This window comes from Neophocaena asiaeorientalis, unplaced genomic scaffold (assembly GCF_003031525.2).
Source record: "Neophocaena asiaeorientalis asiaeorientalis breed wild unplaced genomic scaffold, Neophocaena_asiaeorientalis_V1.1 scaffold134, whole genome shotgun sequence".
In the NCBI taxonomy this organism is placed as follows: Eukaryota; Metazoa; Chordata; class Mammalia; order Artiodactyla; family Phocoenidae; genus Neophocaena; species Neophocaena asiaeorientalis.
Genome location: NW_020185339.1, coordinates 18,683,245 through 18,710,351, shown reverse-complemented (window position 1 = coordinate 18,710,351; position 27,107 = coordinate 18,683,245). Strand labels below are relative to the sequence as shown.

The window sequence follows — 27,107 nt, the reverse complement described above, 5'->3', positions numbered from 1 at the left end:
CCACATACAATAAAGCTCCAAGACATTGCTCCTCTGGCTCAAAAGTCTCCGGCTTGTAGAGGATACAGGGCTGACCCACCTGATAATTAACACTGGAGTGGACAACCACCAAGTCAGAGTCGTGACCAGGAGGGATCTGGATCTACAGCCCAACGGAGGTAATCCCAGCCAGCTGGCTTCACAGAGGTGCTCCAGCTATTTTTTGACCTTTAAATAATGCCTCCTTGGGCTTCCCTGGTGGCGCAGTGGTTGGGAGTCCGCCTGCCAATGCAGGGGGCGCAGGTTCGTGCCCCGGTCCGGGAGGATCCCACGTGCCGCGGAGCGGCTGGGCCCGTGAGCCATGGCCGCTAAGCCTGCGCGTCCGGAGCCTGTGCTCCGCAACGGGAGAGGCCGCAGCGGTGAGAGGCCCGTGTAACACACACACACACACACAAAAAGAATAATGCCTCCTTGATTTTAGGCAATAAAATTTCTTTGGAACTGAAGGGGAACAAAATATGCCACCTCCAAGTATGCCTCTCTGGCATAAGGATGATCTTGAGCTGGTTATTTTTAAGAAATAGCAAACACCAGAGAAACTCTGAAAACCTAGTAGATGTTACCCTTTGTAAGAGACATTTAAGCATATAGGGGAAATTTCCATTTGTAAGGGTGTTTCCCTCTTGGTTCCGGAAAGAGGAAGATGACTAAATCTCTAGAAACTATTATCAGTGGAGAGGCAGCAATTTAAATCTGCACAACAGCCCTACCCTTGTTTACTGTGCTTTTCCTAATAACCTCCTAAAACTGGCTCTCACATCTTTTGTCTTTAGCCAAAGGTATTTAAGGTGATAACTCAGGGGAATTCCCTGGAGGTCCAGGGGTTTCAGGAAGTTAATCAGTTTCCCTGGGTGTCTCCTATGTATACAGGAGGCATACATGTGATTAAACTTCTGTTTTACTGCTGCTAATAAGTCTTTATTACCAGAGTGGGGGAGTGGGCAGTGTCTCAGCCAAGAACCCAGAAGGGTAGAGAGAAAATTATTTTTCCTCCCGGACAGGATCCCCCTGTATCATTATTGAGAGTTTTGTCTCACTTATGGGTTCTGGGCTGGGAATAGAGCAGTAAACAAAACGGACGTAGACCTTGCCCTGAGGGGCTTCCAGTAAGAGTGGGGTATATATTAAACAAATAATTATTACCATCTTTCTTGTTCTCACATTTGTTTCATACTCACAAGCACCCTGCGAGTTAGGACTAATCCCTGGCTCACAGACGTGGAAACGGCCATTAAGTGTCAGCCAGAAGGAGCTGATCTGGGGTTGGACTGGGCCAAAGAACTCTGGAGCCCACTGCTTAGAGGACAGCACTACACCAGCTCCTCGCTGGGCCTCCCTGACTTACTATTGGAAAATGGAGCTACCGTTTATTCACCCTGTTTCTCAGGCCCAAAACTCTGGAGTCACCCTTGACTCCTCTTTTTCTCCCCAACAATATTACAAGCTGTAAACTACACTCATTTGCCCAACTTTTAAACCCTACATTATTCTCCTTATCCTCCCAAAAGGGAACTTACAATTTCAACAAGTTTCTTAATCAAATGTAGCATCCAAAATTTGTTGGGTTTGGTTTTTTGGGGGGTTTTTTGGCATAAGATATTATATTTCCAGGAACTGTGTATGTGATCTTCTACAATTCATTTACTGACCTTAATTACATAAGTATGCTCTTCACAATTATTTCACAAGCGTGCTTGGAGTCTTCCCTGTGTGCGAGGCCATTCAGCCTCCGGTCCCTGGCTCCCCTGCAGCTCGTCTTACGACCTGAGCATTTACTTATTTTCAGGCCTTTGCACATAGGTTTCCACTTTCAGGGGATCCGTTGGCAGATTCCCACTAATTACCACTCATCCTTCAGTCTCAGCTTTGACTACAGGCTCTGTGAGGACAAGGGCCATGCTTTTCTTCTCCACTGTATCCCCAACACCCATCCCATTACCTGCACAGAGAAAGTGTCTAACAAATCTCAGCTGAACCAACATCACCTCCTCAGCACCACAGCTCAGGGTTAGGTAGCCCTCCCTTCCTGCCCCTAACACCCTAAGCCTCCCCCATACCAGCACTTATCACTTGATACTTTAATTGCTGTTTTTCTCCTCTACTAGATTAAGTTCCTGAAGGCCCAGGTTTTATCTTGGTTACTATTCAATCCCAAAGCCTGCCACAGCACCTGGCAATATTTGTTGACTAACCTTATTAAACCTTTGAGTAACTCACCTGTTTCCCTTTTTCAATAAAAAGGGAAAAGATGACATCCATTTCACAATACTCCTGCGAGCCTTAATGCCACAAAAGGCTGATTACATTAAAGGAGTCTAATTAGAAATTCAGGTAAGTAGTGAAACCCACTTCATAAGCTACACAACTCATTCATTTATCAGAGAATTATTTCTTCACAGTCCCAATTTACTGCCTGAGATACTGAGAAAATCTAGAATTTGTATGTCAACTATATTTCAATGAAATAAGTAAAATTAAGAAAAAGAAAGAAAAATCTAGAACCACTTTCATACCGCAGGCAACCACTGACTTTAATTTCCAATATTGACACAATTTGCAAAGGTACATCAGGAAGGATGGGCTATATTACGCTGTGTTCACAAAGGTTTCTTTGTCACACACTCTACATGCCCATTTCAGGTTGGCTCCACATGTCCTCATCAGGGAGGACAGAGCCTCCACTGTCTAGAGGGTCCCCAGGTTGAGGAAGGGAAGATGGTGAACAGCCACGTCCCCAACAGAACTGGAAATAACTGGTGAACACCATTAGCAAGCACTTGGCAGAAATGTAAACATTCTACAGAAGTAGTTAATTCACTTTCTACCTATGGCATCCCAAAAAGTAACTCTGACTCAATATACATGTACTCAATTGGTTGTGTTTTTTGGGGTTTTTTTTTTTTTTGCTTTAATAAAACTAACCACACAGGGACTTCCCTGGCGGTCCAGTGGTTAAGACTCTGCACTCCCAATGCAGGGGGCTCAGGTTCGATCCCTGGCTGGGGAACTAAGGTCCTGCATGCCACACACTGCAGCCAAAAATTAAAATTAAACAAGACAAATGCACGTTATTCCGAATTACATGGCAATTCACCAAAAAAAAAAAAGTATCCACCATAACGTAATTGAACAAGAAGAGAATAAGCTATCTCGCCAGAAAACCTACGCAACAGAATTTTATTAACAGACCAGTGTAGCTCTGGAAACTAAAGGCAGATTTGTTCCCCAGCTGTTCATAGGTATTGGCACAGTGAGGTCTTGGCATTATCCAACTGCTTTCACCTGGCATTGTCAAAAACCATTAGCTCGTGAATGACACACGAGCAAGGAATACCTACCATGTCCTTTACAACTCCTGTAATTTGCACTCATATTTCAAACAAATCTAGATTCAGACTCATGCAAAGCACACAATATAGGCAGGCATAGTGAAGGGATGATCACAGCAGAGGGGACCACAGGAAGTGTTCAGGAGAGAGGCAAGGCTAAAGATAAATTCAAATCCCAATGGAAGTCACATGTGACTTTCCCAATGAAAGTCACATGCAAGAGTTCATGGACTAGAGAGTGAGTAGCAGCAATGACTGCTCTGGTGAGGATGTGAAAGATGAACAAATTTAAGTGACTGCTTGAACCTAAAAAGTCACTGGTGCCCTTGGGCAAGCACCTTCCTGAGGAGCACTGAAGCAGAAGCAATGCATGGAGACCACCCACAGCTGCTGGTGTGCGTCCTACTCTCACTCCTCTGTGCACCAACCCCTCTCTCCTCTCCAGCCCCTCCACTGGCTGGCTGACTTCTTTATCGTTCAGCTCCTGCCACGCCTCCTGTGGGAAGCCTTCTCTGATGTCCCCGCCCTGGGCTCGTCTCCCCACGATGCCCTGTGCTGTTCAGTTGGATGGGTCTCCCACTAGACGCTTTGGGGGAAGCGGCCTCTCTAATCCGTCTTTGTGTCTCTGGCACCCAGAAGGGTTCTTGGCATACAGAAGGCATTCCATGTGTGTTTGTGTAAGGAAAGAAATAAAGGGGTTACAAAAAGAGAGCAACTTTGGGTCCAGTAACTTGAAGGGGAAATATGGACTAGAAGAGGGGATGTGCCGTTTGACCCAATAGCAACGACTTAGCACACCTTTGGGCCAAGGGGGAGGCAACGAGAAGAGTCAAGATGCTGGAATTACAAATAGAGGAGATGGAAGTCAGGGCATATATGAGCATATGTGGCAGGGAGAGAAGGCGTTAACACTTCTGGCAGAACATTTCTCCATCTCCAACAGCAGGGGACAAGAAAGATGATGTTAAAGAGGTCCCAAGGTGGCCTGAAAGAGGAGCTTGTGCTGAACAAAGATCCAGCAAGGGGGGAAGGTAAGGGCCTCTACCAACACAGGGGGAGGCACGAATGGGATTGATAGTTGGAGGGAAAAGGAAAAGGTCTGGAAAGGCACTATGCAGACTGGCAAGGAATCAATCGGAAATGAGACGGCAACTGAAAACAATTAAACCTCTTTACACATCCAGTCAGTCCCACTCCTGTCCATCCTTCTTTCAACTTTTCCCTCAAATCTATCCTTCCTTTCCAGTTGAAGACTCTTCTTGGTTTATGCAATTAGTGTCAGGCCTAGACCATTATGGCTGTGTAATTCGGTATTTCCTTAACTGTGTTTCTCAAAATGTTAATAAGTGCACCTACAGAAAAAGGTAAGTAAATGGATTTCATAGTCAGATGTGTTTAGGAAGGAACACATACTCTCCCTCAGTTTCAAAATTCTCTACAGTGAATTACAAGCTCTAAGAAATCCTACAAAGATATCGACCTAACTCTAACCCAGCATGGGTGCAGATTCTTTCTCAGGTGGCACCTATAATGAAATACAATAAGTGAAACCTGATTTTCCACTGCAGGTTCCGTCTACAAATGTAGGCTACAAGCCACCACCATGCATTAGTCAGGATATGCTATGTGACAAACATCCCCCAAATCCTAGTATCTTCACACAACAGATATTGATCACTACATACCTGAACAACCCTACAGGGCAATGTCCCTGCTATAGGGACTCAGTGGACTAAGGCTCCACCAACCTGTAGATGAACCATCCGAAACACACAGCCTTCTCACTATTGCATGAGAGGAAGATGATATTGGATGGTCTTCCAACTACAGTTAAATGCTTCAGCCTGGAAGTGACATTTGACTTCCGCTCACAACACACTGGGCAGCACTAGTCATATGGGCCCACCTAGCTTAAAAGGGAGCAGAAAAGTCTAAGCCTCCCATGTGTCCTGACAAGAAGAGAATCAGAGAAGGGGTAAAGTGCTCAATGTCCCTACTGCATACCTCCTCCTCATTCCCAATCAGCCCCCGCGGTCTGCTAGCTCTACATCTAGAAGCCCTCCAACAGCACCCTCTTCTTTCACTCACTATCATACCTCACCTTCACCTGTTTCTCTCCTATGCCTACCAGTTATTTTTCCAAAATATCTCATCATGTTACTCCCAACACCTGATTACTAAAAACATCCTTTGTGGCTACCTACTATTTATGGTATAAAATTCCTTATTATGATATACAACGGCCTTCACTCTCTTCACCTCAATCTACCTTTTCAGCCCTGTCCCTGGCCTCTGTACACTTTTTTTTTTTTAAGGTCTGACACTTTCTGGACTAGGTCTTACTTTGATTTTAATTGCAATGAGTCAGAAATCTCAGGGCAAAAGAAAAATTGGCTTAGGGTTTCAGTGGCTCATCTAATGTCTTGTCAAACACAGGCAGACACAGCAGTGTCTGCAGCTCTGTGCCTTCGGTTCTACTATCCCATTTTCTAGAATGTGCTCTACTTCCCTGGTGATTCAATCAGGTAGGCCAGGGGGTGTTTGGTAGAGACTGTAGCAGAGCTTCTGCAGGACGTATCCAGGTGATGCTACCAGCACACGAGGGAGGATGCCCCTCATCATTATTACCTTTCCTGTAGCAAGAGTTGTGGTCCACAGTGAATTCACCGTAGACCTCCATCCATGACAAATCCCACTAGGTCTAATCTCCCATTTCCCCTCCATTCCTCAATACATAACGTGAAGGTGTACATCCCAAGAGCAACCCAGCAGGATTTCTAAATACAGAAGCATCATTCAGATACGGTTCTTTTTACCATAATGAAGGGAAGCACAAATCTTACAGGAGATTTCAGAGGCCACGCCTGGCAAACAAAAAGAGCAATCAAAATTTTATCAGCACCCACTCTTTCCATAAGAAGACAGGATCATTCTATGTGTAGTGCCAGGCGGCTCGGGCTCCAGGTGGAGATTTTCTCTGAGGAGCTTCAACAAATGTATACCTACAAATTGTCACAAAAGATAATTCTAATTCCCAGAAATAGCCACTTTCACACCATCATGCTTTTTACTCACGCTGTTGTCTCCCTCATATGCCTCCTCTATCCAATACCCATTCCATAAGAGTTAGACAAGTGTCAGCTTTGCTAACCCCCTTCCCATTTTCCCCAATCCCACCAGAAATAAGGGACTAAATTTATAGGCTGAGTTCCCATTTGCTGAGTTCCCATTGCATTTGTTGAATTTGTTTATCACAGTAGCTCACTGTCTTATAGTTAGACACATACTATATCTCCCCGGCTAACCTGTGAACTTCTTGAAGATAGGGAATGCATTTTTTTTCATACTTTAGAGCTTTATATTCAGTAGGAGTTTAATAAATGTTAACTGACTGAAAACTGAATTAACAATGTTTCCTGTCAACCTAGCTGACATAATCTAAGTTTTATTTGTACCCGGTATGGCTTATTAAAAGTGGGCTTTATTCAGCTCAATATCGAAGAAACAAACAACCCAATCCAAAAATGGGCAGAAGACCTAAATAGACATTTTGCCGAAGAAGATATACAGATTGCCAACAAGCACATGAAAGAATGCTCAACATCATTAATCATTAGAGAAATGCAAATCAAAACTATAATGAGATATCATCTCACACTGGTCAGAACGGCCATCATCAAAAAATCTACAAACAATAAATGCTGGCGAGGGTGTGGAGAAAAGGGAACCCTCTTGCACTGTTGGTGGGAATGTAAATTGATACAGCCACTATGGAGAACAGTAGGGAGGCTCCTTAAAAAAGTAGAACTACCATATGACCCAGCAATCCCACTACTGGGCATATACCCTAAGAAAACCATAATTCAAAAAGATTCATGTACCACAATGTTCATTGCAGCTCTATTTACAATAGCCAGGACATGGAAGCAACCTAAGTGTCCATCTACAGATGAATGGATAAAGAAGATGTGGCACATATATACAATGGAATATTACTCAGCCATAAGAAGAAACGAAACTGAGTTACTTGTAGTGCGGTGGTTGGACCTAAAGTCTGTCATACAGAGTGAAGTAAGTCAGAAAGAGAAAGACAAATACCGTATGCTGACACATATATATGGAATCTAAACAAAACAAACAAAATAAATGGTCATGAAGAACCTAGGGGCAAGACGGGAATAAAGACACAGACCTACTAGAGAATGGACTTGATACGGGGAGGGGGAAGGGTAAGCTGGGACAAAGTGAGAGAGTAGCATGGACATATATACACTACCAAACGTAAAATAGATAGCTAGTGGGAAGCAGCCGCATAGCAGCGGGAGATAGCTCAGTGCTTTGTGACCACCTAGAGGGGTGGGATAGGGAGAGTGGGAGGGAGGGAGACGCAAGTGGGAAGAGATATGGGAACATACGTATATGTATAACTGATTCACTTTGTTATAAAGCAGAAACTAACAAACACACCATTGTAAAGCAATTATATTCCAATAAAGATGTTAAAAAATAAAGTGTATGATTCAATGGTTTTTACTGTAGAAAAAAGAAGTCGGCATTACTGATCATAGATTGTTAAAATTATGTTTATTAAAGAAAATAATCAAACTGTTTATTTTACTAACATAACACAATCTAAACATTTTCTGTTTTGTTTTTGGTGTGTGTCCCGTAACGTATTCTAAAAAGCTTGAATGCCATACGGTATGAAATGGAGATAACTCACCCTTCAACTTATAAATACCTAACCTATTATATTTAAGGAACAAAACACCTAAATTACTTAGTTTCCTAATAATACTGCAAAATTAGCTTTACAGATGAGGTAAAACCCTGCTTTGAGATATGGTAAAAATAAATATATCCCAGGAAAGGACTTGTAATTTAAGTTCAAACACTAAGAGTGTTTCTTGTGAGAAAAATTAGTGGCACATACTGTTTTGAATCGTTCCTATTTAAATTGGAATAAACCTACTATAGAAATGGATGCTCAAGCAATTCTGGTATGAACAGATACCGAAAGTAAATCAATCCTCTCAGAGTATCAAAAAGCAAAATAGGGAGGAAGCTGAAGTAGGTAATGACCCAACCACTCATTCCTAGCCATTTACCGCTGATATCTTCTAAGAGCTATTGAAGCTAGCAGCTGGTCACCTGGCATCTGAAATGAACCTACCACTGTATTTATCCTCCACTATAGAAAAATGTAGCATATTCAACTCCACCTCACAAAGAACCAATACTGATTAACAGAACTATCCTCAACACTGTGAAAATATGTCCCACAGTGACACACTTTAAGTAGACAGCTTCCCAGTGCTTTTAAAATATAATTTGACTTCCATGAGTTTTCAAAACCAAATCTTAAGCAAGATACCGCGTCCTTTACTCTTAGGTCAGAGATGCTGACAAGAGTAGAGTGATAAAGTGGCTGCAGGGCCGCATACAAGCACAGATATTGATTTAAATTACGTCAAGTACAGCGGCTTTCCACAGCAGCTTGCCAAAGTAGAGGACATTCGCTCTGCACCAAGTGACAGCCCAATTCTGAGAGCACTACAGATGTCCTCAGGTCACCCACCCTCAGGCAACTTGGGGCTAACCAGAGGAGCTAAAGTCAACACTGGTTGTGATCTTCATTCCTTTTTTTTCTGGAAGCATCAGTAGGTTTCTACCAATTTCACATCTGTTTCAACTTTTCATATATACTCTATTCAGACATCTACATACTTTACAAATTATGGTTTGGCTCTAACTGAATCATGCCTTAAAAGAGGTCATCCCAGAGTGGAACCAACGGGAACCAACTATGCTGATCATCACCATCATAATTTTACCTGCCTCACTGATAACAATGGGTCCTTCTACACAAATACTTCAAATCAAAACTTTTCTGGACAGAGAGAGTGACTGCCTCATTACTCTCCAAGAATTAGAGGGGGAAAAAAGCCTATAAATTTAGTCCCTTTTAATCCAGGATAAACTGTTTGTTTGTTTAGAATTTTTTATTTTGTTTGTTCTAGAAACAATATTACAGTCTGTGCTTGGTGCTCACTCTTCATTGCTGCACAGGATGTGGGGACGGAAGGCGATCCTCCAGGCAAGAGGCTTAGTCTCCATTCCACCACCCTGAGTTTACCAGGCTGTTAGATTCAGAAGTTTGTATCATTAAATCACATGTAATTAGATTTTGAATTCACTACCACCTTTGCTAACATGCAAAACAGCCAACAGATCCTCCAGAGATTTTATTCATGATAAAACAAATAAGGCAAATGAAAAAGCATTAACTTTTATGAACTGTATACAAGTACCTTACAAGTCAGTAAAAAATAACTCATCAGTGCACAACCTCTGCTGTGCTTGAGTAAGGAGGTACTTACTCAGCACCTCCTAGCTGGAAAGGACTCAGTCAATGACTTAACTGAGAACTAATAAAGTGAACCAGCTTGCTGAAGCCATAAGCTGGTTAGAAGAGCCAGGATGACCTCAAGCTGCATCTTTGAGGTTCTCATCTTCCCCCAGCACCATGCTACTCCTATGTCACACTAGGCTTAGATTTTTATCTTTTCATGAATTTATCTTCCCAACAAGAATGTTAAGCCTCTTAAAATCTCTGTATACTTTGCCCCTTAGCTCATGTGAAGTATACAGCAAATCTGTGATAAACGATACAAAGAAAACCAGTACAATACACTACTAAATAATCCCGGAATTGCCATAAACCTAAAGTGCTCAAAGATCTGTACTTTTGACCCCAACTCTAGCAAATTCTGGCCCCTATTGTTTTTATTATCTGTTAAAGATAGACAATACTAACCCCTCTCAACTGTCTAATGGTCTTAAATAGCCCAAACATAATGACACACAGCCCTTTGGAGCAAACAAAGTACTCCACCATCTGGAATAAAAACCACAGAGTGTATGGAAGTGTATTCCTGAATCAGTACAAATATTCATATTGGAAGTGGAAGAGCTATTGATACATTCCACTGGAACTTTTTTAAAGTGGTCTAAGGTTTTCTATCTGTAAAATAGAGTTCAAAAAATAAGACAGAGGGACTTCCTTGGTGGTCCAGTGGCTAATACTCCGCACTCTCGATGTAGGGGGCCCAGGTTCGATCCCTGATCAGGGAACTAGATCCCACATGCCACAAAGAAGATCCCAAACGCAGCAACTAAGACCCGGCGCAGCCAAATAAAATAGTACAGCAGAAAGTTATGTTAACTGTTTATTCTCCACACTGGCAGTTCTCAAAGTAAGATCTGGGAACCCCAGGGAAACTCAAAGACCGTTTCAAGGGATACATGAGGTCAAAATTATTTTCATCATAATGCTATGATGTTACTTTCCTTTTTCACACTCATTCTTTCATGAGTATGAGTGGAGCTGACTCATGAGTGTGATAGTACAACCTATTAAGTGCAGAAGCACATACGAATCCAGCTGTCTTCTATTTATTTTTATTTTTATTTTTTTGGCGGTATGCGGGCCTCTCACTGTTGTGGCCTCTTCCGTTGCGGAGCACAGGCTCCGGACGCGCAGGGTCAGCGGGCATGGCTCACGGGCCCAGCCGCTCCGCGGCATGTGGGGTCTTCCCGGACCGGGGCACGAACCCGTGTCCCCTGCATCGGCAGGCGGACTCTCAGCCACTGCGCCACCAGGGAAGCCCCCAGCTGTCTTCTATTAAGGCAGACACTAAAGGGACTTGTGAGTGTGAAATGATGCCACTCTTCTTACTAAATTAGGTTTTGTTCTGGAAAACATGGGTATTTTTTATTTAAAATGTTTCCATGTTTCTTTTTAACTAAATTTATAAATATTTTTTTTAATTTCTCAGTTTTAATTTCCAGTACAGTAAATATAACATATATTCAGGCATACCTCATTTTATTGTGCTCCACAGATACTGCATTTTTTTTTTTTTTTTTTTTTTTTACAAATTGAAGGTTTGTGGCAACCCTGCATCAAGCAAATCTATCGGCACCATTTTTGCAACAGGATTTGCTCGCTTCATGTCTCTGTATCACATTTCGGTAATTTTCGCAAATTTTCAATTTTTTTCAGTTGTTATGTTCGTAATGGTCATCTATGATGAGTGATCTTTGATGTTACTATTGTAACAGATTACAATAAAGATGTAAAAGATTACAACTCACAGTAGGCTAATATGATTGTTAGCATTTTTTAGCAATAACGTATTTTTTTACCTAAGGTATGTACATTTTTCTCAGACCTAACGCTATTGTACACTCACTGGACTACAGTAGAGTGTAAACATAAATTTTATACGCACTGGGAAAATGGAAAAATTCATGTGACTCACTTTATTGGTGTTATTCACTTTATTGCAGTGGTCTGGAACTGAAACTATTGTATCTCTGAGATGTGCCTGTACAGCTGACAAAAACAAAAACTCCTCAGGGTCAGCTTGGGAACCGACACCAATTTAGGAGTAGAATTTAATGAAATTGAGTATAGAATTTTATTCTAACTGGTGCATATCTACATGCACATGATTTTAAGTTAGAAGATATCGGGCTGGGGTTGGGCAGAGAGGGAAATGGACCAATTACCTTGTGTGACTTTGCGTTTTCATACCAAACCAAAAGTGCAAGTTTCAGTATAAACAATCTAACCCATAGGTGAACTAAATCATAGCTTGTGCTTAATTCAATAATGCTTCAGCTTGTGCACTGAGAAAGGATTAATGAGCAAGCATCTTATGAATATACCAAACCTCCACCCTCACCCCCCAAAAAAAACAACAGAAAGAAAATGGAGAGAAAAAAACAAAAAAACCTGAGCAGGTGAGAGGGCAGACAAAGGACTGATGATGTTCAGAAACTTCAGTGGGTTTCTGAACTCAGTATCCATACAGACAGACTTCCATTCCCAGCCACTCATTAATATATACCAAGAAATCTATCTACTTTACTGTTCTCACTGCTTACCTCCAGCTAAGAGTCAGAAAGCTAATGCATTTTTTCCGTTTCCCCACAGGGAAATCCAGATGCAGAGGATACCATGCAATGCCTCCAAGAGACACTTAGTGACATTCAGACATTTGTCTGAAATTTGTAAATATCGTGGTAACTGTTGTATTCCCAGGTGTTGAGCTCATAATTCGAAATCAACGCACAGAACAAAGGTAACCTCTGCTTCATTTGAAATTAAAAGAACTATATTCATTATGTCCCCCCACTATTTCCAGTGTATATATTTGAGCATTAATGTATACAGCTCTATATTAAGTATTAGAGGAATTAAAATGTATATGACAACACCCACACCCTCAATATTATTCATTAAAAGTTCAAACAATTAAATAAAAACAAAAGATGTCACCAATTATCTCTCAAATGCATGACAGCCAATGAGTGCCTTTAGCGCTGAAGACATGACAGAATCATTGGGGAATTCTTCAGAATAGGGTCTTAAACTAGTCCTTAAGGGTCATTTTTCTAAACCAAATTATTTAATCCTAAATATAAAAAAGAAGCCTGGCTCACCAAAAACATTACTTTGGTAAAGTACTTTAAAATAAGGTACGTAACTGCCATTTCTCATAATAATGTTCACCCTGAACGTTGATCTTTTCAAACTATTGAATAATGTCACTAGAAATACTGGAGAAGTCCAATTTGAACATTTTTCTCAGAAAAAAAGTCACTTTTCAAATTATGGTTTAATGAAGATTTGGCTTCAAGGATATTCATCCCAGGACTGTTTTTTTTTTTTTCTGGCCACGCCACACGGCATGTGGGATCTTAGTTCCCCGACCAGGGATCGAACCTGTGCCCCCTGCAGTGGAAGGGGGAGTCTCAACCACTGGATTGCCAGGGAAGTCCATCCCAGGACTGTTTTTAATAGTAAAAAATTGGTTACCACCAAAAAAAAAAAAAAAGTATGTTAAAATCATCAATGGAATACAATGGAGCTATTAAAAATTACAGAGTATTTACATGGAGAGATAGTCACTCCATTTCAGGTGAAAAAACTAATCAGTATGTAGAATTATCCCATTTCGTAAACAAATACAAATGTACTTAGAGATACAAATTATCAGTTGAAGCTGATTATGAATGATAGAATTTGTGGATAATTTTTATGTTCTTTATAGTACTTATAAGAATTTTAAAGTGCCTACGGTACACACGTATCAATTCTGTAATGAGGAAAAGAAGTATATCATTTTAAAAACACTAATTCTATGTTCCTGACTGATCAATGCCTTCCTTTACCTTGGCAGGTTAGAAGACATCTAAAGATGTTTTTAAGTTCTTCTCACCCATAGTCAGTGGATGACAGAAATTGTTACAAGACAGCTTCCCTGGTGGCACAGGGGTTGTGAGTCCGCCTGCCAATACAGAAGAGATGGGTTCGAGCGCCGGTCCAGGAAGATCCCGCATGCTGTGGAGCAACTAAGCCCGTGCGCCACAACTATGAGCTCACGCTCTAGGGCCCACGAGCCACAACTACTGAGCCCGTGGAGCCCGTGTGCCACAACTACTGAAGCCCGAGCGCCCTGGAGCCCGTGCTCTGCAACAGGAAAAACCACCGCAATGAGAAGTCCATGCACCGTGACTAGAGAAAGCCCGTGCGCAGCCATGAAGACCCAACGCAGCCAAAAATAAATAAAAATTAATTAATTTTTAAAAAATTGTTACAATATAAACTTTTGCCCAAGGGTCAAAACTCTGCTAGAAAAAAACAAAACAAAACTCTCGCACGAGTTTAATTAAATCTACAGTTGACGAGCACCAGACTTCTCAGGCAACTTGCAACACTTTGCGAGCTAAGAAAATAAAACTATTAAAACATAATTTTCAACAAGGAAAAGGACGTCGGGGACTTTGAAGTAATGTGCTCTGGGAAGGTGTTACACATTCGAATCCCAAACAAAATAATCTTGACATGAATCTGAGCTGAAAACTCAGGGGTGGTACAAAAGCCAAGCCTTGTCAGCAGAGTTCTAACTTGTGGTCCATTCTCCTTACGACAGAGAAGGCAGCAATAACATACCTAAGCTATTTTAAATATTGAAGGGGAAAAAGCTAATGAAAAATAGGTTGTGCGCAGTAAGGACTCATACAGTAACTGAAACCAAGGTTAATTCTTTGCATTCGGCTTAAATGTTATTACCACACCCACCCCTCCTACTGGTTAGAAAATACCGTGTCTGGTTAAAAAAATGTTAAGGGGCAGCAATACTTATTTTTTATACAGCTTGCTGGACAAAATCGTTCATGAGGGATCCATCCAAGAAAATAAATAAATAAATGGGTGCATAATAGTGAGAAGGTTGGGAACCAGGACTGCAGGGAATCCACAGCACCACCCAAGACCCATGACACCCAAGACCAATGACACCTCGTGGTGCCCCTGAGGGTGGCAAGGCAGCAGGACTTCAGGTGGTATGCGAGGTGGAAAAGGGCCAGCGTGGCCAAGTGGCCGCTGTCAGCACTGACCTGATGACCAGGGACACAAAGAGAGGACGAGAGGCAGGGCTTCAACGCCAGGCCCCTGCAATTCCCATCTGAGCACCTGGATATTTTAAAAAATAAACACCAGCTGCTGTAGCCTGAGTTGCCAATTCTTCTTTTCTTCCCATTTGCTGCTGCACTGAATCACCAGCCCAGCTCTGGACACCTGGTTCTAACAACCAGGCAGCATGGTCCCATTATTAATAACCACAGGGCAGGGTGCCAAGAGGCCATCTAATCTGGCTCTTTGGCTCTATTCTAAACCCTGCTTTACGGGGTAAAGGCTAAAAAAAAGTCGCTTAGTGTTTCCCAAACATATATTTTAGGCTATAGTATCCTCATAGGCTATTTATTTGCAACAAAATACTGTGGCTATTTCCTCTTCTATATTAAAACAAAAACAAAACAACAACAACAAACCCACTTAATAGTTCTTTCTAGAGTAATACCAGTTTGGTTCCCTCCGTCCCCTGACATCCTCTTATGAGCTATTCATATTCAGCATCCCTTAAAATCTGCTTCCTACTAAGCATTTATTTTCTATCTCTTATTTTTGCCAGTTGTGTGTTCTAAACATAACTTGTCAATGTTCATCTTTTCAAAAAGGTAAAGAACACCGTGGCCAACCACTTAAATATAGCAATTCAATAATTCACTGCACTTTTATTTAAAAAATCAATTTATCACTTGAGATTTTTTTCCCCTCCTATGCTTATATGAAAAAGGTTATCTGGTAGAAAGGCACTGTTCTTCAATAGCTTAAATGTCTGTTTGTCAGCTCCCTGAAAGGACAGTAGCCTGCACAAATCACTTCAGTCACCTCAGCTTGGCAAATAATTGATCTCTCCCACAGCCCTGCAACGATTCATTACACAGCCCAGCCAGCCAGCAAGGCTCCATTAGACCTGACTAGTCCAAGACAGCCCTGCAGGAGCCCATGAGGCCAAGGACCAGCAAATGAAGGCCACTCCGAGCACTGCTGGCCTTGCTGGCCCTCGAAGTTGAAACATTCCCATTCAGATTTGATTGCGCTTAAGTAAGAAGTAAGAACTTAGGTAACAGAATTCCCAAAGTAATTTTTAAAAGTATTGTCTCATAAAACCTGACTCAGGACTTGGGCCTCATTATTCAAAATTCCTCAGTCTATTTCCTCGTGTCTAAGTAGCTGTTAATAGTAAAACACACGATCTATTTATTAACTTTAGAAAAACATCACTACATAAAATGTACAGATTGGTTTTAAGATTTACAGGGTTTCCAAAAACATTAAAATGGGGGGGAAGCAATTTGAAGTTACGAAAAGATGGTAATTTTGAAAATATCTGGACTTAAACATAGGAAATGCACATATATTAAGAAAGTTAATTTTTAAAAGGTATATTATACTCAGTAGAACTATTTTTAAAAGCTTGGAAAAGCATCCTTTCATACAAAACTTGATGTGCTAATTTGCCCTTACGTTATTTAAAGACACCTAGAGATTAGGCTTTATTAGTTTCCTTTGAGTAATTAAATACATTACACACTCTCTTCTGTGGCATTTTGTTTATGAGGATATGATGCCTTTTTATTAATGAAAAATTTCACACAACAAATGGTCAGGTTCAATGATTCAGCCATGGGCACAACTAGGATCACGGGACGGTATGAGATTCTAAAGTAACTTAAGTTCTCTCTGGGCCTCATTTTCCTTTTATTAAACATGGATAACAGATGCTTATATGTAAGTATACATGGCAGGGACTATACAGAGCTCTACAGATGTAACTTGGTGGTATCATTATCTTTTCTCATAAATAAGCATAGAAAGAAAATACAGGTAAGCATTTAAATTTTACAGTCTTTTAAAGAAAACTAAGTCAGAAATTGTATATCAAAGAAAGCACAATGGATTCACATTACTCACTGGAAAAAGAGCAATTAAGCAAGTACTTTAATTTCCCTAAATTTCCGAGTGGATTACATCTGCTTCAGAAGTAAGGTAAACACAGCGCAATGGTGTCTTTATTATTCACTAAGCGCTTTTCAGGAGACACCTTCTGAAGTCTTTTCTAAACAGACTACTCCTCAGATAACGTTCACCTGAGTGGCTACCAGCTGAAAAGAGGAGTGACTCAAGTTTTAAACCAATTTCCCACTGATTTAATCGAACAAGAGTACAGCAAAGCGATGTGTCAACTATTCCTACTTTTCAGTTTGACCCCATGTAAAGCTCTCAGTTATGTGAGTACTAAGCTATGGAAAGCATACGGACTGAGTGAGCATTTGCAGGGCACCAAGTTGTAAGAGTTAAATCTAGGTCCCCTCCTGCCCGCCTCCCATGGATGAGGACCTAATGGTTTGGTGGTTTTCTCGACTGAGAAAGTCAAAGCTACTCAAACCTAACTTTTAATTTACTGTGGAAAATAACTTAATAGCATAAATCAGTGCCATTGGACCAATGGAAATACACACTTAAAAATAAAAAGAATGGATTGATGGATAGGCAAATGATTAAGCAAATACAGTACAACGTGCATTGTAGAATCTAGATGATGGGCACATATGGGTGCTAAGTATATAATGGTTTCAACTTTTCTGGATATTTGAAAATTTTCATAATAAAGTACTGGGGGAATTCAAAATTGTAATCACAATAAAGGAGACAGCAGGCCCCACTGGGAATAACCACAGCCTGGAAGGAAAGACGCTGGTTCTCAGCCTAATCCCAGTAACTCACAAAGTTTACAACTGTAAAGGGTCTTGGGAATCCCCCAGGACAGGTAAAATACATGGTTTTGAGTCTGTGAAAAACTAGAAAAATAGGAGCATAGCGTTTTCAAAAAACTAAAAACTGTTCTTTTTGCTGAGATTATATGCCTCTACACTTCTGATTTAAAATATCCTTTATTTCATGAACCGTTGCTGATAGTAAATAAGAAAGTTGGTTTTTTTATGTCCCTACTTAGCAGTCAAATCTGATCACCCTTGATATCTGATCAATTTCCTCATCTCCTACCTTTGATGTATAACTCCTTGACCTACCTTCAGCAAGAATCCCCCTACCCTTGACGTTTCCTCTTAGTAATTTTCCATCCACTGACCTCATCACTCTGTTCTTGGGTTATAAATTTCCATCTGTCTCTGCCGTAGTTAGAGTTGAGTCTGATCTCTCTCCCCTAATACAATGCCCCTATTGCAATAGTCTTGAATAAAGTCTTTCTTACCTTTTTAACAAGTGTCAGGATAATTTTTTCTTTATTCATACCTTTATATAGGTATGTATAAAGGTCTTGCGACCTTCAGGTACAGAGGGCTTCGCAGCTAATCATAATGCTTGATGAAAAGAACAATTTGCTTCCCTGGTGTGACTTAAAGGCTCCAAATACTGAGATCTGAAATTGCCCAGAAGCAGTAAGACATTAAAAACAAAACAAACAACTTCCCCCACCCGCAGTGTTGGTCTCTTGTAATCTTAATAGTCCATGATTTCACTTCAATTTAATTTCAAAGAATGACACTAAAGGGGGAAAGACTATGCCATAAGATTTTCTTGAGGATGTGACTGTGTCTTATATTATGGACCCAGCATACGAATGAAATGATTTCACTGATTGGATGAGAGAAGTAATGGAAGCAGATGAATGTTGTTTATTTCCTGAGGGAGAATGGCATAAGTTCAAGGGGGAAAAATATCAATGCTCTGTTCAAATTAGGCAAATCAGAGAAAATTATAAAGACACTTAATTTTTAAATTAACTTATTTTTAAATTTTTTTAGTTAAGAAAACAAGTCCATTTACATGCATCAAAAAGAATAAAATAGGAATAAATGTAACCAACGAGGTAAAAGACCAGACCTGCACAGTGAAAACTATAAGACACTGATAAATTAAGTTGAAGACACAAATAAATGAAAAGATATTCTGTGATCATGAGTTGAAAGAGTATTGTTAAAATGTCCATACTACTCAAAGCAATCTACAGTTTCAACGCAATTCCTATCAAAATTACAATGGCATCTTTCACAGAAATAGAACAAACAATCCTAAAATTTGTATGGAACCACATTAGACCTCAAATAGCCAAAGCAATCTTTAACAAGAACAAAACTGGAGGCATCACACTTCCTGATTTCAAACTATATTATAAAGTGATAATAAATCCAAACAGTATGGTATGGGCATGAAAACAGACACATAGATCAATGGAGCAGAAAGAGTCCAGAAATAAACTCATACCTATATGGTAAATTAATTTATGACAAAGCAGCCAAGAACATACAGTGGGGAAAGGTCAGTCTCTTCATAAGTGGTGCTGGGGAAAATGGACAGCACATGCAAAAGAAAAACTGAATTACTACCTTACATCATACATGAAATTGATTCAAAATGGATTAAAGACTTGAATGTAAGACCTGAACCCATAAAACTCCTAGAAAACACAGGCAGTAGGCTCCTTGACATTGATCTTGGTGATGAGTTTTTGGATCTGACACCAAAAGCAAAGGCAACTAGAGTAAAAGTAAACGAGTGGAACTACATCAAACTCAAAAGCTTCTGCACAGCAAAGGAAACCATCAAAGAAATGAAAAGGCGATCTACCGAATGGGAGAAAATATTTGCAAATCACATACCTGATAAGCAGTTTATAACCAAAATATATAAAGAACTCATATAAGTAAACAGCAAAAAAAACAAACCGATTTTTAAAATGAGTGGAAGATACAAATAGACATTTTGCCAAAGATGTACAGATGGCCAATAGGTACATGAAAAGGTGTTCAATATCACTAATCATGAGGGAAATGCAAATCAGAACCACAATAAAATACCACCTCACACCTCTTAGAATGGCTATTATCAAAAAGATGAGAAATAACAAGTGTCGATAAAAATGTGGAAAAAAAGGAACCTTTGTGCATTATTGATGGGAAGGTAAATTAGTGTAGCCAATATGGAAAACAGTACGGGGATCTCTCAAAAAATTAAAGATACAACTATCATATGATCTAGCAATTCCACTTCTAGGTATTTATCTGAAGGAAACAAAAATACTAACTCAAAAAGATATCTGCATTACCAAGTTCATTGCAACATTATTTACAGCAGCCAAGACATGGAAACAACCTAAGTGTCCATCAATGGATGAATTAAAAATATATATATATATTCCATAGATATAATATTCCATATATATATATTGGAATATTATTCAGCCATAAAAAAGAAGGAAATCCCGCCATTGACAACAACATGAATGGACCTTAAGGGCATTATGCTAAGTGAAATAACTCAGAGAAAGACAAATACCATATGATCTCACTTCTACTTGGAATCTTAAAGAAGCAAAAAACTGGCCACTCTCGCCCTCTGAGATGGCCCACACTCTGTAGAGTGTGTTTCTCTATAAATAAATCCACTTCTTACCTAAAAGAAGAAAAGAAAAAAACCACCGAACTCACAGACACAGAATTGTACAAACTTCCAGTTATCAAATAAGCCCTGGGGATGTAATGTACAGCATGGTGACTATAGTTAATAATACTGTATTGTATATTTGAAAGTTGCTAAAAGTTCTCATCACAAAAAAAACTGTATCTGTGTGTGGTGATGGGTGTTAACTAGACTTACTGTGGTGATTATTTCACAGTACATGCATATATTGAATCATGCTGTACACTTGAAACTAGTATGTTAATTATATCTCAAATTTCTAAATTATCTTCAATAACATTATACATTTTTAGAAAACAATTCTATCATGCAGTCAGTTTTAAGTTATCAGTCGGTATGGATGTAACTGTTGATATAATAAGGAAGCATTGTGTGGTGGGGCAAAATCAGAGACGATGTCTATGTAACTGGGGCTGCAACACAGGATAAACACAACCCCTCACGATAATTAAATCCTCTACCTGAAGCATCACTAGTCTTTGAAGGAAGCTGATCCATGTTTCTAAGAAAAAGGACAGCCCAGGAGCTCCACCCCTGAGGGGATGACTTCATTATAATCTGAAAAATGGAGGAGAGCTTAGCCACCTGCTTTAAAATAGGAAATTAATACCTTCTGCAGGTTAGTAGAAAGGTAGATGAAATATTTTAGGCTACTCTGCACGGATCTGCAGAAAAGTGCTATGGAGAGCTCCGTTAAGTGAAAGCCCCCTAACACCACACCCCACTCATTTCTTTTCCTCCTTATCCAACAAGAAGTGGAGAACCTCAAGGTTCTTCAGTTGCAAAAGTCAAAGAGGGAGTTCCCAGGGAGGAGCTCTGCTACCAGGTGTAAGAGGGGTGGGTGTACTAGAGGCCAGAAGGGAAAAACAAAGGGCAGGGGATTTCTGAGCTTTGCAGTCAGGGAGAAATAGTGGTTTCTCTGCTATCAGCAATACACAGCCCATTTTTGGATTGGGTTGTTTGTTTTTTTTGTTATTGAGCTGCATACAGAGTGAAGTAAGTCAGACAGAGAAAGACAAATACCATATGCTAACACATATATATGGAATCTAAGAAAAAAAAATGTCATGAAGAACCTAGGGGTAAGATGGGAATAAAGACACAGACCTACTAGAGAATGGGAATAAAGACACAGACCTACTAGAGAATGGACTTGAAGACACAGGGAGGGGGAAGGGTAAGCTGGGACGAAGTGAGAGAGTGGCATGGACATACATACACTACTGAACGTAAAACAGATAGCTAGTGGGAAGCAGCCGCATAGCACAGGGAGATCAGCTAGGTGGTTTGTGACCACCTAGAGGGGTGGGATAGGGAGGGTGGGAGGGAGACGCAAGAGGGAAGAGATATGGGAACATACGTATATGTATAACTGATTCACTTTGTTATAAAGCAGAAACTAACACACCATTATAAAGCAATTATACTCCAATAAAGATGTTAAAAAAAACAATACACAGCCAACTAATGCAATTTATTCGTAATTACTAATTAGTGCCAATGACTGGGGAGATGGAAGAGCCTATAGATTCCAAAATAAATCCAAATACTTGTGGGCCATTTGCTGGATTTAAATAAGGTTAAATTTCAACAAAATTTTCACAATCTTGAACTTCGTGAGGCAGAAAGAACTTATATAATGCACATTTAACAGAAACTATCAAAGTAGCTTTCTTTAAATACCCATGCCTGGGGCACTTTTATAAGAAAGGTAATAGGAAAAAAATTGCATAGTTACAGCTATAATCTAAATAAGATAATACTATAATTATGATTTATTCTTTCTGTACAAGCAAAGAAATTTACCACTGATAAAACTTGAATATGATGCTTTCATATACAGAGCACTGCATATTCTCTGCATTATCTACTGTCGTAGTTTCAGGCACAAACTCCACATCCACTACATCCAACTGACCATCAGTGGGAAAGAGGTTGGGTAAAAGGTCAAGAAGAAAAGTCAAAATGCACTTCTAACCTATTAAAAACTGAACTGACTTCCGGGTCCTTGAAGCACTTGGGTGGTTATTTAAACTTGTGGAAAAGAAAGGAAGCAGCTACCATGTGAGGTCTCTGGGTCAGACTATTGTTTCCCATGGGCTCTCTCTGATCAGGTCTAACAGGCTAAGTCAGTGATTCAACACCAAACTAAAAAATAAAACTTGCTAATCAATGTTTTTGGAAAGATTTTAGCTTCGTGGATGTTATCTGTAACTACAATGCTTTACAACCTAGCATACAGCCCTGAATCAAATGGCAACTTCTCAGCCACAATAGGAGGCTTTCTGAGGAGCAGGAAATTCCACTTCGCACAATGCCAATAAATACTGAATAAATGAGGGACTTCTGTTTCTGGATCCCCAAATCTTACAGGGATCACTTAAGCTAATTCTCTACTTCTATAATCTACAGAGTATCTCCTTCTTAAAGGGATTAACAATATGTTGCAAAAAATAGACCTTTTTTTTTTTCAGATGTTCGGGGTAGGAGTTTAGTAATTAATTAATTAATTTTTGGTGTGTTGGGTCTTCGTTTCTGTGCGAGGGCTTTCTCTAGTTGTGGCAAGCGGGGGCCACTCTTCATCGCGGTGCGCGGGCCTCTCACTATCGCGGCCTCTCTTGTTGTGGAGCACAGGCTCCAGACGTGCAGGCTCAGTAGTTGTGGCTCACGGGCCTAGTTGCTCCGCGGCATGTGGGATCCTCCCAGACCAGGGCTCGAACCCATGTCCCCTGCATTAGCAGGCAGATTCTCAACCACTGTGCCACCAGGGAAGCCCTCACCTTTTTTTTTTCCCTACCATCCAAAAGTTCAACAACACTAGAGTTCAACTCTCCTCTAACTCCTCAGTCACCAAGTGATGCCAATTCTTCCTCCCCAGGAAGGCTTAGAAAGCAGCTCACTTTCTGGAAAGGTAAACAAACCGCTTCTGATTCAAGCTGTGACTCTGAGCACCCCTCTGATCCCCACTCTGAGCAATCTTCCTACCAATTCTATCCCTCTAAGGTACGTTCCAGAACAAACAGAATTCCTCCTCCCAGTATATCCTGGGCAGTATTACTGGAAGTGGCCTCTGACCATAACCACAGTTCCTACTTGTCTGTCTCTCGCCTTCCCTATTTCAGCCATTTTGATCATTCAGGATGTATTTTTGCAGGAAGATAAACTATAGTTCAAAGTTTGAGGAAGTGGTACAGTACAACATCTGACAGAGGGAAGTGACAAGACAACATTTGTATACAGGTCTTTGCTTGAATTAACAAGTATGTACTACTTGTATAACTAGCTTTAATAATTAAACATCTTACAGTGGCCTTTCTAACCTACAACTGAACCTCCCTCGTGTCCTCGTCTAGGGTAAGATAAGCTTCTTAGAGATAAGGAAGCTAACTACCCCTCCCACACGTCTCATTTCAGATTCCCTTATATTCTTTACAGCCCTTGGCACATCGTGTGCTTGTCATAGGATCCAAACATTTGGAAACGGGTTGTTTTTTTCCCCTTTCCTTTCCTTCCTGCTAACTGAGGTACTCCTTTTACGTGTCCAAGTAGCTTCCACATTCTGTGTTTTAAACATCTTTCTTCTTATCTCTCTGCCCTTCAGATAGGTGCCCTTGCCCTGGGGAACCCACTGGAGTGACAATGGGCCCTACACATTTAGGTTTTTGACAGGCACGAGGTCCCCCACCTACAGAATTGTAGGACACCGTATGCCTCCAAGTTGCCTTTGGCCTTGCAAAGGTCCAAATGGTCGTTTAAACTTTTTTTTTTCAATCGAGAAACAGTACTTGGTGTTTTGGCAGGCACTTTTCCCTCACACAGGTGTTTTTGCTTTGGCTTTCTCCTGAAACGTATACTGATATTTTCTACCTCCCCAACCTCACCGTTCTCTACCATGCTTTGCCCTTTATTATGTGTTAAATTTTATTGTTTTAGCACCCATCACTCTCACTTCTGTGTCCTCACTGTTTTTACACACTCCAGTCATCTATCCCCAATTATATATATTTTCTATTTCAGCCGGTGGAGAAATGGCTGTATGATGAAAGGCAAAGGAAAAGAGAATTCGAGATTCTAGGAAGAGCGTCTCCCAAACCAACCCTTACCCGGGAACCCGGAGCGTCGGGAACCAGGCCTGCTCGGGGGTATCCGGGCCACCAGAACAGGGTCAGCATCGAAGCGCCCAGGCGTCGGGAGAGCTGATTGGTTCCCCGATGAACCAATCAGCGGGCGAGGCTGTGCACTGGTAAGGGAGGGCCAAGATAACAGAGCGGATGAAGTTAAAGGAAAAGGGGCAGGTGTGCCAGGCACCAAGGGTTTGCGTGCACTTTTGCACACCCACCTGGTCATTATTAATCCCGGAACTCTGGTCTGCTAAATTCCACCTTCCGAGTTTCCCAGCTTCATAACGCTGAATAGGGGAAGAAACATTACCCTAACGTTCATAGAACGGTCATTAGTGGTAAATGGAAGAGTAGCCGTAGGTTTGGGGGAAGGCCATTAAAATCCTTCCTTTCTCCTTTCCCAGTTCCACTCCAGGTCGTCAACTTAACTCAACCGGTTCTTGAAATAGTAGATCACTCAAACTCTCGCTTAATTGCCAAAACTGATTACCAAAATGCTATCATTAGACACCTGGAAGAAGTTTCCCCCTCCCCAAGGACAGGGGGAAACAGTACTGGCGTTTACTAAAGGCGCAGGGTTTTCCTACCTGCTAAAGGACAAGCGAATGAGCTCTTAGGCTGAAATCAGAGAAACTGAGACCTTCTGAACTGTGCATCCAAGCACGGGGCCGCGGCCGCTTCCAGGGCTCGGACAACCGCCCCACCCCGCAAACCCTGGCGCAGGGACAGTTCCTCCAAGCTCTACCTCACAAACTTCACGCGGAGGCACAAAGATTTGGGGGTAATGGGAGCACAGATACCAGATTTCCCTTCTGTGTTTCAAACTTCAGCAGAGCTGTTCCACGCTCTTTCTTCCAAGTGTCACGGCCACCAGATTCACAGCCGCGTCCAGCCTTAGCTTTCCCACGGTCCAGCGCTGCCACCCACCCATCTACCACCCAAACCCGGGCTGGAGACGCCGCGCCCTCGGGGTTGGGGGAAAGGGGAGTGGGAGAAGAGAGAAATGGTCAGTGTCAGTAAAGAGGTGCCCGCCGAGGCCTGGACGCCAGCGGCCAGCGGAGGGCCCTGGGGCCGAGGAACAAGGAGAGAGAAGGGCTGGAAGCGTGCGGGGAAGGGCCGCGAGGAGAGCAGGGGCGCCGCCGGTGTCGCTGCACTCACTCTGCGTAGCCAGTGGCCCAGGGCAGCCGCCGGGTCTCCTTGAGAATGAGGATGGGGCGGGCGATGTGGTCGGCGCTGCACTCCACCTCGTCCTGAGACAGCCCCAGGAACTCGGGTCGCCCGTAGGGGAAGCGCAGGGGCAGGTCCGAGCCTCCGCAGCCGCCGCCGCCGTGCTCGGAGCCTGAGCTGCCAGCCATGATGCCGCCCATGAAATTGGCCACGGCAGATTTCACTCGAGTGAGCATATTACTCCGGCGCCCGGCAGCAGCGGTGCGAGCAGTGGGCGGCGTCCCCTCCCCCCGCTACACTTCCGCAATGGAGCGGCATGGAGCGGGCCGGCCGGGCCGGGGGAGATGCCGAGCGCTCCGGGAGCGGCTGGGCGGCCGCAGCTTCAGCAGGTCCCTTCCCCGCCTGCTGCGCTCGACTCCTGCGTGAGCGGAACTGAGCCCACCCGGCGAGCCCGCGGAGCCGGCGCAGCTGCTGCCAAGGCTACCGCCGCCGTCGAGTCATGTGATAGTACGGCTGCAAGGGCTCCAGCGGCTGCGGGGCCGTAGCTCAGCCCCTCCCCTGACGGCCCGAGCGAGGCTCGCACCCGGACCGTGACCTCCTGGGGGAGGAGGAGCCAAGCCGGGTCTGTACCTGGCGGAGAGGATGGGGGCGCTGTGAGCTGGTGGCTGTACAGGTGTTAGGGGAGGTCACGTGGAGCCGGGCCTCCGGGAAAAGCCAGTTGAATCCACTCGAGGAGAAATGCCGCCTACGCCTTCGAGAAAGGAAACTTCGGGAGCTGAAAGGGGAGACAGGTGGAATCCCGGTGGGACGGCTCCAAGTAGTGGAAAGAGGAACACCTGGTGTGAGAGATTTCGGAGCTTTCAAGAAACAAAAAGCAACAACCCACAATGGTTGCACAAAAATCATTAAAAGTTTTTCCCTAGGCATTTCTAAAATTCCTTTTCTTTTTTTTTCATTACCACCACACGCATCATTATCTGCGGAGCAGACCCTGTATCGAACCCAGAATAAGCTTAATGGCGAAGAAAACAAAAGAGCTCTAAGAAATCAGAAGCAAGCACCATTTTACCTAGTACTTAACTGCTTAATAGATTTATACAAGCATTTTCCTTCAACATAACAGCAAAACCAAAGTATCTCTTCAAAGCTGACCCTTGATACACTTAATGCAGCCTTTTCTCTTCTTAATTCGAAACATTGTTATAAAATTATCTAGGGGCACTTTAAAACTGGAGGAATTTAAATAGAACAAAGCAACTCAAATGCTAAAATAAAAGTGAATAAAACGTCTGCAAACGATAAAAGTGTGCGTTGAACTTGTATTAAAACAAAACAAATGTTTGTGGAAAACCGATAAATGTGCTTCATTAGGGGGTAACATTTGTTAAATATTGGCTTAAAAATTGTTTTTCGCAAGAGAGCTGTATCCTGTTCATGTTTACTTATTCTGTATCCTGTTCCTATGTTTACCTACCACGTAATTTGCCAGGACTCTGTGTTACTTGTGGAGTTAAGCGCTGAATGGCTCACTTG

The 27,107-nt window shown here is 41.9% G+C and overlaps 1 protein-coding gene across 2 annotated transcripts in view; it reads right to left on the bottom strand.

Moving 5' to 3' along the window:
• The window catches only part of PPM1H (protein phosphatase, Mg2+/Mn2+ dependent 1H), a 250,417-nt gene extending 224,567 nt beyond the window's left edge, over positions 1–25,850 (bottom strand). For both annotated transcript variants that reach the window (XM_024736897.1, XM_024736898.1), the window contains exon 1: positions 25,566–25,850. In XM_024736897.1, coding sequence (XP_024592665.1) covers positions 25,566–25,810 — 245 coding nt within the window. In that variant the 5' untranslated portion in view covers positions 25,811–25,850. The remainder of the gene's footprint in view (positions 1–25,565) is intronic.
• Between the last annotated feature and the right edge of the window lie 1,257 nt (positions 25,851–27,107).